This window comes from Rhamphochromis sp. 'chilingali' (genome assembly GCF_963969265.1).
Source record: "Rhamphochromis sp. 'chilingali' genome assembly, chromosome: 16".
Lineage (NCBI taxonomy): Eukaryota > Metazoa > Chordata > Actinopteri > Cichliformes > Cichlidae > Rhamphochromis > Rhamphochromis sp. 'chilingali'.
In genome coordinates this window covers 10,385,156-10,400,308 of record NC_137943.1, presented here as the reverse complement: position 1 = coordinate 10,400,308, position 15,153 = coordinate 10,385,156, and the positions used below count along the sequence as shown (strand labels likewise).

The 15,153-nt window shown below is 44.6% G+C and overlaps 1 protein-coding gene across 3 annotated transcripts in view; it reads left to right on the top strand.

The window, feature by feature from the left end:
• Positions 1–15,153, top strand: part of LOC308412860 (low-density lipoprotein receptor-related protein 8-like) — a 93,570-nt gene that overhangs the window by 56,901 nt on the left and 21,516 nt on the right. For all 3 annotated transcript variants that reach the window (XM_080907498.1, XM_080907499.1, XM_080907497.1), the window contains exons 6-7: positions 3,670–3,792; positions 10,116–10,238. In XM_080907498.1, coding sequence (XP_080763624.1) covers positions 3,670–3,792; positions 10,116–10,238 — 246 coding nt within the window. The remainder of the gene's footprint in view (positions 1–3,669; positions 3,793–10,115; positions 10,239–15,153) is intronic.

Here is a 15,153-nt window from a genome sequence, read left to right as displayed (position 1 = left end):
CGATTCAAGGCTGTCTTCTCAGCTTACAGTGATAACAGAAAACGCTGCACTGTCTGAAAGTCTTTTGGCACATATAAAATATGTAGCAAGGTTGAGAGAGATTACATGTAAGCGTGAAAGGAATAAACTACGTATAACATCCCAGCTAGCATACAGAAATGCTTATGTGCGCCTTTGATGTTCACTGTTAAACCCACAATGCAATATACATTCATATTCATAGTTTGTTAATTACAGATAATTAAGGAGAAAAAAGAGCTACATCTATTGCAGAAATATAAGCATGCAAAATGGAAGCATATTTTGCGCTTATTCTCAGATGAGAAGTGACATAATAATGCTGAATTCCAGATGAAAGTTGGAGATAGTGGCCGAACCCCTGGAGTGCAGAATCTGGTGGTGAAGCAGAGTTAGCAGATGGCTGATGGAGACATTAGTTGAGACACGTTGGAGAACCTGGATGAGATCGAGCGCCAAGAGATGGGGAGAGTGAGAGATGAGAGTGAATTAAAAAACAGGGCCTAGCAGCTGATTGGCTTGGAGAACACATGCAGGAAGACCACTGGACAAGAGCAGCCACATTAAATTTGATAATGTGAATGTCCCATGCTGTGTAACATAGAGGAATAGACACTCAAAAGGTCTAATTCAAAAAGTGTTCATGCAGAAATCTCTCTTTCAGAATCACATGTTTACATAAATAACGGCCACTTATAATCAGCCGTCATCTTCAAAGCAACTTTGAAGACTGACTCCATCTTATTGCTGTCTTGCTGGATCAAGACAGTAATAAGATGGAGTCAATCTGCTATCAGTTTGTGATTGAATAGGGTCAAGTTGGCAATTACATACAATCTGTGTGGGATAAATTGCAAATCTGCTGCCGTCTGTTCCAGATCTGTTGTCATCTTATACACAGAAATTCACTTTAGCTACTTACATGTGTCAGTCTAGCCAGAAACTCATAGATTAGTGAATTCAGTAATTCTTATGTTTCTAGCGAGTTTTTCACAGATTTTTTAAATATTTGTGTTTTCTGGGTTTTTTTGACAAGTGCTCTAATAAAGCAATCAGCGCTGTACATACAGTTTTACATATTTTAATAAGCAGCCTGTTTCTCTACTAGTTTTCACCAATTCAAAGGCCAAAACAGAAGAAGAAACAAAGTTAATTTTGCACACAGTTGGGATTGTACCTCAGGCTTAAATACTTAGCATATCAAAACCGCATTCATTACAAATGCTTTCATCCTTGTTGGATGAAACATGTCCCATTTATGCATGTCTTTTCAATAATTGTAGTAAGTTTCTTATCTTGGGACTGACAGTTTAGTCGGTCCTTGTCCTGCACCTGCTTCCTTCCTTTTCCATTAACCTTGATGTCAACCTTTTTCTGCTTTCTGTAGAAAAAGGAAACCTGGTGGTCATCAGGTCACTGGCTGTTTCACAGCTCATGCAGCATCCACCTCAGTTACTGCAGCCCAAATCTTACTTGTGTCCAGCTGTTGTCGCTTCTAAGTAAAGAAAATTGAAAGCAGTACTTTTTCTGTCTTCTTTCCCAAACATGATTGCTTCGCTTTATTTTCTCATGAAATTATTCTTTTTTTGCTTTAGGCTTTTGTACTTTCACAGCTTTAACTTCAGACGTTTCACTCCATGATACATCTCAAGGTGCATTTGCTAGCTAATAAAGAAATAAGGGCATTCCAGTTTGCAGAAAACAGAAAGCACATACCGAGCAATTTTAAATGACTCTGACTCACTAACATACTCCTGCTGGTATAGTTAATGATGATGAATCCAGCAGTAATATTGAATGTGAACCTATCTGGGGTACACGGTAATAGCATTTCTACACCCACATTAGTGAATGAGACACAATCTGAGAGAGCGGTGAGGAACTCTAAAAACCCATTAAAACATAAAATAACTCAGAACAAGCATGATGTTTCCACTTCGGGAAATTGTAATTGCCAGCCTCTACCCATTTCTTGATTTCTTGAATTACCTCATTTTATGTTAATACACAATATTAAAGTATATAGGTTTATTGTATACTATTAAATCAGTGGTAAAGCAGTGCTATACATTACAAAATAATACTACATTATCAAAGTCTGTATAAGCAGAAGTATTTTATCCAGCTTAAGGCAACCGTTAGAATCTTGGGTACAACTGCAGCCTTTCCAATTGCTATTCAGTTTTCATATATATTCTCAGAGGTTATGGATGGATTTGATTATTTTTTAAGTTTGGTTGATTCTGAATAAACTCTAGTAGTTTTGCAAATATTCTATTCACTAGGTGGGCACTTTTTATTAAACATGTTGCACGTCTTCAGATGAATCCAGAAACTGTGAAGTTGTTAAATTAACGTTATATTTTGTTTTTGTTTATTTGCTTTGAGATGGTGGAATAGATAATCTTCAATAGCAATATTTCTTCTCTCCTCTGAGGTGACGCTCTATCATTTAGCAGATTTCTTCTCTGCTGGGAGTTGATATTGAGTTTTTTCCTCCTAAATGTGTCAGGTAAAGAATGTGTTTCTGTTGATAAACACTGTGTGAAGATGGGGCCTTGTGATAAGACAGGTTTTCCTATTAGCTGGTCATGGATGGGGGAGCCCTGAAGCTCCTGTCTCACTAAGCCAGAGTGTGAAGCCCAGATAGTCCCACTATTCATTATCAAGATGTGCGGTGCACACATCAAACGCACAGCTCTCACTCTGTGGTCTGTCATATAAGCTGCACTTACAGGAGATTGATGTTTTATTAGCCAACAGAATATCTGCATTAGAGGGGAGGAAGGCTGGGGGTGGTTAGGGACACAACCTCATCTTTGTCCACAAGTTCCCGTGCTACACATTTAAATTCATATGTTCACCACCTTTGGTGTATTCGCACACCCTCATGTCTGTACGAGGATTTCTTTGCCTAAAAAATGGAATTTTCTTCCAGCTTGTCAGCAGAGGACAAATGCTCCTGCTGTGATTCATCAGTTTTACACTGTTGCTTCTGCTCTCTTATGAATATACATGCACATGTATCTATACCAGTATGCACCACCAGTTTATTGCTCACTCAAATCTCTAGATTTGCCTGAGAGATGCACAGAAACATGGATGATCATATCTATGTGCATACATGTCTGGACATGCGTGTCCAGACTACAGCATCCCTGGCTCCATTAGGCTCGTTGTGTCCTGTTCGTCTTGTGATAACACTTAATCATATCCCTCTGTCACATATATTGCTTTTTAGTGCGGTTTAGAGGGAGTTATATGAGCATACCGGGCACTGTTGATGAAAAGCTTGTCTGTGCTTGGGATATTAATAAAATTTGGTGTGGCTTCTTGGAGCCTCCATCTTTGTGTTACTATATTGAAAATCATTCATCACACGCCCTCAGGTTGACTGTCTCTGTCCTCGGCAGTGCCTTACACACACTGTGAATTAATAGAAGTGCAGTATATGCCATTTCTCAATATTTTTCAGTGTTTCAAGAAAAGTTTTCAAAGCAATTCCTCTTCTTTATGGGACACAAATGTGGAGAGAAACCGAGTGATTAAAATGCCACAGCTGGTCTTGGATTGGATTCGACCACATGATTTTATGCTCCTCTTGAAGTCATTAAAATCAAATTTAAAATTTCGATCTCTTGCCTGTTACAGCTCTGTTGACGTGTCGTCCTGATGAATTCCAGTGCGGTGATGGTTCCTGCATACACGGCACCAAGCAGTGTAACAAGGTCCACGACTGTCCTGACCACAGCGATGAATCTGGATGCGTTAACGGTGGGTTCACCTGTCACTGTGTTTGGCAGTGAGTGTCTGTCCTCCTCCATGTCTGCTCCTCCGTCTTCTTCCCTCATGCATCTGTCTCAGTCTCTGCCTTTTGCACGTCTGCCTATGTGAAATACCTTTCAACACGAGCAGTTTTATAAGCCCACCAGGATTTTTTTTGGCTAAAAGACCTGCAATATTTGTGTAGTTTTACTGAGTCAAGACTTGCTTCTACTGTAAATTATTTATTCTGTAATAATGCTGTAAATATTTTTCACCTCATTCTCAAGTATCATTAGTAATCTGATTACATTGAAGCCAGTGAAGCCTGAATCACAGCCAATAGTCTAATCCTTAAGAATCACAACTATTAATGTCATATAAAAGTACTTTTTAAAAAATAAATTGTGTTCAAAAAAGTCCAATTCAAAGATGATTAGAAAGATGGACATGTGGACTACAGTTTGGCATTAGCTTTTGTGCTAACGCTGTGCTTTGCTTTGATAAGTTAACTTGACTGACTTTCCTGATTAAACAGTCAGATAGACACTGGGCAGACAGAGGCAGGTGAAACTTTATAAAACTCACTCCTAGAAACATCAGAACCCTTCAAAAACAAAGACTGACACTCTAAACATCCCCTTAAAAGGCACAATGTTTATACAGACATGTAAACTATTTGGACTGATTTCATGAGACTCCTGCTTGCATAAATAAGATTTACAAAAATGAACACAAAAGCAAATTAAACGTATTTCACCAGAATGCTATTGAACTATTTACAGTATTTTTATAGAGGGAAAGTAACGGAGGTGGGGTAAGGGTTAGGGCTGGGAAACAAGTGGCAGAATGAGGAGGGAGTGGGTAAGGTAGGAAGGGGGAAAGGTGGTAAGGATTTAGGATGAAACCTAACCCATTCTTTTTTGCCCCTCTTTAATTGTGCCATCTTTTCAGTTTCTCAGACATTGTCTCCCTGCATTGTCCTTTACCTTGTCTTCACCCTTTATTGTTATCTGTTCTTTATCCTCCTTTCTTTGATTGTCTTTGCCCTCTTCTTCTGACTCTTTGTAAATGTAGAAAAGGAAACACTATAAATTACATTCTACTAAACTGCAAAACAGTCTGAAACAAGCTGTTAGGATCAAACATGGTTTATTGTGACGTAAAATGAGGGCGCATACCTGAAGCTGCTTGTTGAGGATTTTGAGCTTCTCTTCTCTGTCCTTTGCTGCTGCTGCCTTCTTTCTTCAGTTTCTTACTTATTGTTGATTTCATTTTACAGCTTTTGCACTCCCCCCCTCCCCTATACCTTTATAATAAAATTCACTGGATCATAACACTTTCCATCCTGGAACTTCCTGTTTCTAGACCAGTCTGTATCTATTATTAAAACGCTATCCTTTGTCATTTTTTGAAGGCTATAGTGGTGAAATAAGTAAAAATGTAATTCTTCGTAAATCTTATGCTTAGTCTGGATCAAATGAGGCTGCTGTTAATTTTTACAGTCCAAATTGGCATTGTTATAAGGCTGTTATTTACTCATTAATAAAAAGTTTTGATGGGGTGAAATTAAAAAAGTAAAATTTTGCCCCTCAGCAATAAAAAAGCTGGTGTCCACCCAAGTTTGTGAGCACGATCATTAAAGAACAAGGCGGTCGCCAGTATTTTACATTTCATGGACTGGTGAGGGGAGCATGTTAGAGATTATTTCCCCCCCAAATGTTTTAAACCTAGAGTAACAAATCTGTTTTAGAAATATTTGTCAAAAAAAATGTAACAAGTAAAAATATAAATAACCCCTCCCCCCAAATACTCAGATACAGAAGTACAGTTGCAGAAAAATTCAAAAAGTACTTTAACTTTACTTCACATCTCCGGCTTTAAGCCATAATTGTCACGGTGTGGCATGGCACACCGTGGAAGGAGTGGGGAAGGAGGACCCAGGCGCGGTGCTCTACGTATAGACAGTGTTTATTTACAGAGGGTGATATCAAACAACAATAAATCCCCGTGTTTCTCCCCAGACTCCCTTGTCGTGTCCTCCAAGTGCTCTCTGCTCCCGTGTCTGCACTCCCGGTGCTCGCTGCTCCTTAAGCCCTCCACGCTCCTCCTGCGGGAAACAATAGCGGCAGCAGTCAGGACACTGAACAATGGCAGGCATACACTACACGACCAAAACCAAGCAATGATCCCGCGTCGGTGGGAGCTCCAAGACTCTCCTAAGTAGCTCCCCCGACGAGCCCTGATCAGCGGCAGGTGTGTGGCTTCGGGTGTGGCCAGTCCTTCCGCAGGGCCACACCCCTCAGGCCTGCAGGTGGCTGAGCTCCATCCTCCAAGCATCCCCGCAGACATAAACACACACACTCACATCTACAATCATGGAGGAGAGCAGCAGCAATACCAAAATACATATAATAATAATAATAATAATAATATAATACATAACTGCTCAGGGATCCTGGGTCGCCCAGTCCCAGGACCCTGACAGTACCCCCCCTCTAAGGGTCGGCTCCCGACGACCCCAAAACCAAAACAAAAAACAGCACAACCAACCCAGGGCGGGCGGCTGGGGGAACCAGGACGGAGGGCCAGAACCAAAACAAGCAAAAACAACAAAACAACAAACCGACCCAGTCCACAGTCTCAGAGTCAGACCGCGCATCCCGCAGCGGTGCAAAAAGAAAACGAAAAGACGCCACAAACAGTCACAGGCGGCCCATCAACACAACAAGAGAGTTCAGGGGGCCTACCTCGAGCCCAACGGCGGCGACGTAGCAGCTCCGGCGGACGGCCCCGGGTCCGGCGGCAGCAGCAAAACAGTTCAGGGGGCCTGCCACGGGTCCGGTGGCGGCGGCGCTGCTCCTCCGGCGGCCAGCCACGGGTCCGGTGGCGGCAGAACGGTTCTGGTGGCCTGTCACGGGTCCGGTGGCGGCGGAACGGTTCTGGTGGCCTGCCACGGGTCCGGTGGCGGCGGCGCTGCTCCTCCGGCGGCCTGCCACGGGTCCGGTGGCGGTGGAACGGTTCCGGTGGCCTGCCACGGGTCCGGTGGCGGCGGCGCTGCCCCTCCGGCGGCCTGCCACGGGTCCGATGGCAACGTCGCTGCTCCGGTGAGCAACAGCGAGGCGTGGCAACAGGTCCATGACGCGCCGATCGCTGACGTGGACGCACCGGACGTGGACGGCGAGGAGGCCGTGCTAGACGTGGAGGTCCCTCCGGTCCGCTGACCTCCTCGGCCGGCAGCGAGAGCTCCTCCTCCGGCTCGCTGAGCTCCTCAGCTGGCAGAGCGGGCTCCTCCGGCTCGCCGAGCTCCTGCTCGGGCATGCCGAGCTCCTCCGGCTTGCTGAGCTCCTCAGCTGGCGGTGCGGGCTCCTCCGGCTCGCTGAGCTCCTGCTCGGGCATGCTGAGCTCCTCCGGCTCGCTGAGCTCCTCCGGCATTAGCCCGCTGAGCTCCTCCGGCTCACAGTGCTCCTCCGGCTCGCTGAGCTGCTCCTGCTCGCTGAGCTCCACAGCTGGCGACGCGGGCTCCTCCCGCTCGCTGAGCTCCTCCGGCTCGCTGAGCTGCTCCTGCTCGCTGAGCTCCACAGCTGGCGACGCGGGCTCCTCCCGCTCGCTGAGCTCCTCCGGCTCGCTGAGCTGCTCCGGCTCGCTGAGCTCCACAGCTGGCGACGCGGGCTCCTCCCGCTCGCTGAGCTCCTCCGGCTCGCTGAGCTCCTCCGGCTCGCTGAGCTCCTCCGGCTCGCTGAGCTGCTCCTGCTCGGGCATGCTGAGCTCCACAGCTGGCGACGCGGGCTCCTCCCGCTCGCTGAGCTCCTGCTCGGGCATGCTGAGCTCCTCCGGCTCGCTGAGCTGCTCCTGCTCGCTGAGCTGCTCCTGCTCGGGCATGCTGAGCTCCTGCTGCAGCTGGACGAAGTCTGAGGTTTCCCGAGCTTGCACTACCCCCCGGGCTTTACGCAGGGTGCAAAGGCAGGCGGAAACTCCCTTGAGCTGGCCGAGGTAGGGGTTTCCCTCCAGGATTGCCTCGATGGCGTTTAACCCCACCACTCCTGCCCTTGCGTTGGTGGTGTGAGTTACCCAGTCCATCAGGCGTTGGACGCGGGTGAGGTCGCTCTCTCCGGACAAGGCCGCTGGAGTGGGCAGTGGAATGGAGGCTGCTGCTGGTGGAGAAGATGGCTGAGCGTGTGATGTGGATGGTGAACAGGATGAAACGGTAAGCGGTGAGGTAGATGTCGCGGGGGATGATTCAGCAGGTGACGGCTGGATCACTAGCCGGGCGATAGGCTGAGGTACAGCGACCAGCTGGGCCGCGGGCTGCGCTTTGGCTACCGGCTGGGCAGCTGACCGTATAAACATAGCCCCAGAGTAAACAGTTGAGGTGAGTGACGATGAATTGTCCATATGACTCACCACAGCCGGCTGTTGAGATGTCTGTGGATTTAGCTGCGGTGAGGAACGCTGGCGGCGCGAACGTCGTTTCCGTGTCGGGGCCGGCGTCTCAGGCAGTGAATCCACCAGCTGTCCGAGCTGGTGGGCAGCCTGAGGAGGAGAGTGGAGGTGGAGGGTGGAAAGTAGGAAGTCCAGGACCACCGCATTAAGGGAGTCCACCAGCCAGGGGAATTTAAAAAGCATCTCCTGCAGCCGCCTCTCCACGGCGTGACGCAAACCTTCCGCAGGCTTCTCCCACCATAAGTCACACATGCGGTACACTTTGTCCATAATTTCCCTCCTGAGCCTCTCCTCGGAGACCGCTGGGTCCATAAGTGACGGGATCATTCTGTCACGGTGTGGCATGGCACACCGTGGAAGGAGTGGGGAAGGAGGACCCAGGCGCGGTGCTCTACGTATAGACAGTGTTTATTTACAGAGGGTGATATCAAACAACAATAAATCCCCGTGTTTCTCCCCAGACTCCCGTGTCGTGTCCTCCAAGTGCTCTCTGCTCCCGTGTCTGCACTCCCGGTGCTCGCTGCTCCTTAAGCCCTCCACGCTCCTCCTGCGGGAAACAATAGCGGCAGCAGTCAGGACACTGAACAATGGCAGGCATACACTACACGACCAAAACCTAAACTGGGTAACTAACGTGGAGTCCCAAGCAATGATCCCGCGTCGGTGGGAGCTCCAAGACTCTCCTAAGTAGCTCCCCCGACGAGCCCTGATCAGCGGCAGGTGTGTGGCTTCGGGTGTGGCCAGTCCTTCCGCAGGGCCACACCCCTCAGGCCTGCAGGTGGCTGAGCTCCATCCTCCAAGCATCCCCGCAGACATAAACACACACACTCACATCTACAATCATGGAGGAGAGCAGCAGCAATACCAAAATACATATAATAATAATAATAATAATATAATACATAACTGCTCAGGGATCCTGGGTCGCCCAGTCCCAGGACCCTGACAGTAATCATCAACATTTAAACAAAGTCTTAAAATAATTCACTTCATATGTAATGAATACAGATCTAATTTATAGACATACACTAATACAATTAGCATGTTTTCCTAGCTTGCCATACTTATGGAACCAACCATAAGTGGGGATTTGAGCAACTGCAGCTTTTGGTACTTCCACTTTTTCTTCATTTTTCAGCCCTCCAGGTCACTGTTTGCTCACAGCACATCAACTTTTACTCACTTTTCTATTTCATTTTTTTCCTTCATTTCACTATGAAGTCCATTCCAAGTTGTTCCTTTCCATATCAGACTTCTGTGACTGGCTTCAAATTTTGGAGATGAGCTAAGAGCAAATTTCCTCTGGCCTTGTAACCTTGAACTCTGCACATAAATCATTCTGACTAGAAAACAGAGAACAACACAGTGAGGAAAGGTACAGTATTTGGCTATTCAGCAGCTTTTCCTCCATATGCAGACCACAGTGTGAAAAATTGGCTGTCATTTCATGGAAAGAAATATCCTTCAAAGAAACTTGCATGAGTATGAATCATTTGCTATAATGGCAGCTGGTGTTACATTGTGTGGATCCAACCCAGTGCTTATTGTGGACGAATTTCTTTACCGCTCCCTCATCTGACTGTGTTGCATAATTTAAAAACGTAGTGCAAAATTAAACTGCAGGAAATTAAACTCTGGCACTGTGAAACAGGACCAAATTTAAAATGTAGGTATTATAATATTTTTTTTAAACTTTTTTTATGTGGGGCATAATATGAATATTTGCTGCGTCTGGTTTCAAATGAGTCTTCAGTAATTCAGCGACTGGAAATATTTAATTTGACTTCACACTTGTTGATGCACAAGGCTCTGAATGAGTATGCAAATGAAATAAAGTTTAATGAAGTGTCTAGTGTGGATTGTGATCTGTTTTTGGTTTTTTCCTGTTCCAGCCACGAAATGTGAAGGACCCCTCAAGTTTCTATGTAAGAATGGAGAATGTATTGACAGCTCCAAGGTGTGTGACTCAGTGAAGGACTGCAAGGACCGATCAGACGAGCCCAAAAAAGAATGCGGTAAGATGGCTACGACGAGCTTGCTTAGAAAAATTTAATTTATTACTTCTCTCTGCTTGAATATGAAATGGTTTTCTTTGATTACTAGCAGTATCAAATGAGGGAACATTCAGCTCCCAAAATAACAGAGCTGTCTGTTACCGTTTGTGTGCCATCGTTTGAGCCCCGTGCAGTGACAGAGCATGTACATATCTGTTGTAAATGGATTCAAGCAGTTAATCTAGCTGCATAATCATGTTTGCCATAACAAAGTGCAACTACCTCCCTCCTATTACCTTGCATTTCAAAGCATGCAGAAGCACAGTCAAATTAGAGGCAGCCTTCAATGATCAGAACAAGAGCCTGCATGTACTAATTACCATCAAACTGCAGAAAGTCCATCTGCTTTATGGTAATCTCTCTTCCTTTCTCTACCTTCATCTCTTAACCAAAGGTGTAATTGCAATGAATAAATAAAAAGCAGTGTTTGGAGAGGTAGGGATTGGAAGTGCTGATACAGTCTGATTTTACCTCCTGGGCCACTGTCCTGCGTATGTTTTAAGTTAATCTCAAAAGACAAAAGAGTATAAAAACGAGTCATGAAATGTCTTGGTTGGTTTTGTTGCTTAACGATACAGTAACACAATCTCTGGTCAAATAAATACAAATTTTCTTTGTGACATACAACACATAGTGAACATGCAGTGAAATGCTTGTGTCCTGAACTGCAGACAGGCTGCAGACGTGGCCGCGCCACTCTAGGGCTGGTTTTTAGCAAGGGGGGGGCTAGCCAGGAACCTTACTAGATACTGGGCAGGTGCGCTGCTACTCGCTCCAGAGGTGTGTAGTCTTACCAGCTGCTATGTAATGTCAGTAATGCAAACCCTGAAAATGGTAGCAGCGTGTCAGCCATCCTCTCTCATAAAGAGAAGGCTGTTCCTGTTTTTAATATGAACTTGTTTTATTTAGCCTGAATTTTCTTGTATATTTTCCACAGTAGTCCTGTCTCACATTGTCTTGCATTCTTGTGAAAACATAAGAAAATTCAGTAGCTTGTAGAACCACCTTCAGCACCAATAACTGGAAGTAATCGTTTTCTGTGTGATTTTCAAGTCTCTCACATCATCGCCGACAAATTTGGCAGAGGAGAGAAGTTCATGGTTGACTAAATGACTTTAAGATGCCCAGGTTCTGTGTTTGTGCTGATATTCTGTGATTGGTTTTCTGCAAACATGGTGCTGTGTATTATGGCCAAACATCTCCACTTTGGTCTCATCTGACCATAGGATATTGTTCCAGATGTTTTGTAAAGGGGGAGTTAATAGGGGAACTTAGATTACATTGGCTTTGGTGAAAACTTTTCACATGACTGTAGCATACAGCAGGAAATAGTCCTTTTGACCTAAATTGGCTGTTACTGCCATTTACCCAATCACACTCTTTACGCCTATGCCTTTAAAGACTTGTATCTGTCACACCCATGCTCACACACCAATGGATGGATCAGGGGCAGCGTGGGGTCTAGTATCTTACCAATGTCACTTCAACATGAATAGGGCCAGAGATTAAACCCCTGACCCTAGACAACCCTCTCTGCTTCTGGAGACAAAGCCATTCCCAGTTCATTTGTATTAATAGAGCTGCCTAGAAGTGAATGCACCTGACCATTAGCTATGCTATTCACACATTAGTGCAGTTATAGTGTAATTTGGTTTGGGCAGCTGGGAGGGTAAAGATCAGTAAATGTCTGATCCAACTGCATGAAGTGAAAATGGCTTTAGAGTCAAGGCAAATGATTAATATAGGAATATTGTGATCTGTTGTTTAAAAATAATGTGGAACACTGGGATAGCTGGGTGGCCAGTGGTCCTTTGCCCCTCTTTACTTCCCGTTCCCTTGGACTTAAACTAGAGACTATAAGAACTGAAGGTGATGCTTGAATTAAAATAAAAAAGTAGTTATTTTTCTTCTTTTTTTTGACATGAGAGAGTTAAAGGCAGATTTACTCTCGTGAAATTATATTTCCTCCGAGAAACTTAAACTTTAGACTGAAGAGTGACAGCTGACCGAACAGACTGACCTTTGCCACAGACGGAAATTACACGAGTGAAGCAAATATTCCAGAGAGTTGTGTCCTCACTTTTCTCTCTCCTCTTCCTTATCTACCTCCACCTTTCTCCCTCTCTCCTTCAACTGAGGTCTTGTTGTCAGCTCATTAAAAGCATGTCCACACATACCTACTTCATCACTCCGCGCTCTCGACCATTTACTCCCAATATGTAGGCCAACTGGCACAGACAGAAAACAAATAGAGATACACCCCGCTGCACTCAAACACACGTTATTACTCGATGTTCAGAGCGATTGCATTTGCCGCATCAGCCTTACTTCGGGGAGAATAAAGACAATACATTTCCACGCTCAATCAAATCTATTCTGCATCTTCCCCAACTCATTAGAAATAATGACATATTACCACATTACTGACCCATTACTCAGCACACATTCATCTCCTAACACTGCTCCATCACATTCTCTTAGAGGAATGGCTGAAAATAGGGAGTACAAACTGAGCTACCAGGGAGAGCGAGTGAGAAGAGAAACAAGGTGGGGGAAAGGAAAGACGTCATGTTTGTCTTCTGGAAAAAGTGACCTGTAAATTCTGCCTGAGATGGTCAGAGAAAAGCTGACAGGGCCTCTCTCTTCTTTGTTACCCACCCTGCCCCTCTCAAAGAAACAGGAATGGGTGAGACCTCAAATGCAGCTCCATTTGGTCTTTTCCTCTGTCTGCTGGCAATTCAGAAGTGACAGAATGAGAGTAGTTGCCACTGTGAGTGGCAGATTGCTGTCACCCATCCAGCTGAGTTAGAGAGGGGAATTGAATGCAGCCGGTTGCAGTTCTTAAAGTCTGCTGGCAGTCACACAAAAAGAGCATTTCTCCACAAAGTTTACCTTCAGTCAGTCTTTGAATAGATAACCATTTCTGACTTTTATTACAACAGAAAAATTTCGACTTGACAGTGTACAAAGGTCTTACACAACTTGATACCCCTGTGTTGTATAGATAATCACTACAGCTCCCAGACATCACTTTCAGATATTTTATTGCAAGTCAGGGTGATGCTTGCAGTGATAAATTTTTCAAGCAACTCAGCACTAGGGCTGGGCCATATCATACCATTCATGGTAATACCGGTATAATGTTGGGCAACGATAAGAAAATGAAATATCGCGATAGAATATGGGTAAAACGCGCATGCGCAGTGCCTTTGTTTTCATACGCACATGGTGGAAAAAGCATGGCAGCGACAGAGAATGAGAAGGGCGAAAGCGGATCGTTGAATGAAACGATGAACCAGAACTGGTGTGTAAAAATGCTGCAACTTCAGTGGTGTGGAACTGGTTTAGCTTTCGTCCGTCAGATACACAACAAAGCCCTATTTTTGGTAGAGCATGCTAGCAGGCCGTCGTTATTACCGTGTTTTTTGGAAATACTGCACACTTAAAATCAATCCTTTGATTTTTCTGAAAATCGACAGTGCCCCTTATAATCCCGTGTGCCTTACGTATGAATTCTGGTGTTTACTGACCTCGAAACGATTTTATGTCGTACACGGCGCTTGAAAATCTGTCAAATGTTTCAGTACGACTTTGCTAAGCTACGAACCCGCACCGCTTGATGGATTGTCGGAGCATTACGGCTATTGTAGGCAGGAGCCTCGCGGGGTGATACGTGCTGTGCCTCAACATAATATTACTGTATTGTGTGTGTATATCCTCTTTTTAAGTTTTGTGGATATTATACATGGTTATGCTGAGGATATGTCGGCCAATTTCCACTGGAAACGCCTTTTGGTTAAACTGTCAGCAAATAATTTGCATTTGCACTGTTAAATTTTTATATAACTTTAATGCACATAAAAAACAGCTGCTTGTTTAAGTGAAAATACGTTGATGGTTTGTTTTGCACTAATAAAGTTGTGGAGTCGTAACGTTTTTTGTCTAGTGTCAATTATATTGTCAGTTATATCGTTATCGCAAATTTTCAAATGTATATCGTGATAAATATTTTTGGTCATATCGCCCTGCTCCACTCAGCACTAAAGAGCATTTCAAAGTGTTTTAGCTCTTTATTTTGATGTTTTCCTGTAGCTTCCGTGTTTTGGTTCATTCTCACTGCTCACATACGATTTTTGGCTGCTGCATACAGCTGTTTTCAGCCACAATGTATCTAAAAACAAAACCAAACACGACCTACACTATCTGTCCAAAAACAAATACCAGAGAGATGGCAATCATGGCTAGCTGCTGAACAGATTATGAAGATTATGAACAAGTCAACAGACTGACAGATGCATATACCAAGAGGGTGATGCAGACAGTATTTATATAGGAGTAGAGAGCAGAGTGGACACACCTGAGAGCACAGTTGAACAGAATCTTAAGTAATGAAACATGGAAAGCAAAACTGAACATACACACATACACACACGCGACCATGACTGTCAAGATTAAACAGGACCTAACACACCCACATTGAGACCCACATTAAGGCGCGTGGACACAGGAACGGGAGCTAAAACGACACGGTGACACATGTTGAAACACAGGAAACAGGACTGAAGACAAATGAACTTCCTATGACAGTGAAAGCAGACAAGCATGGAGAGACCAGACACCGTGACACGACTGGGGAGACAAAAAGGGTAATGAAACACAGAGAAAAGACTGACTTCCATACGAGACGCTGATGACAACACAGAGATGAGACTTGGATGGATTGGACACGAAAGCGAACTAACATAATCAAACAAGAACCAGAAATAAAAAAAAAACCCTCAGAGACACTAGAGAATACTAAACTCGAGACTAACCAATACAGAGCTTGATTGTGAATATTTCTTAAATCCAAAGGAATGAAAAGAGTCCAGAACAA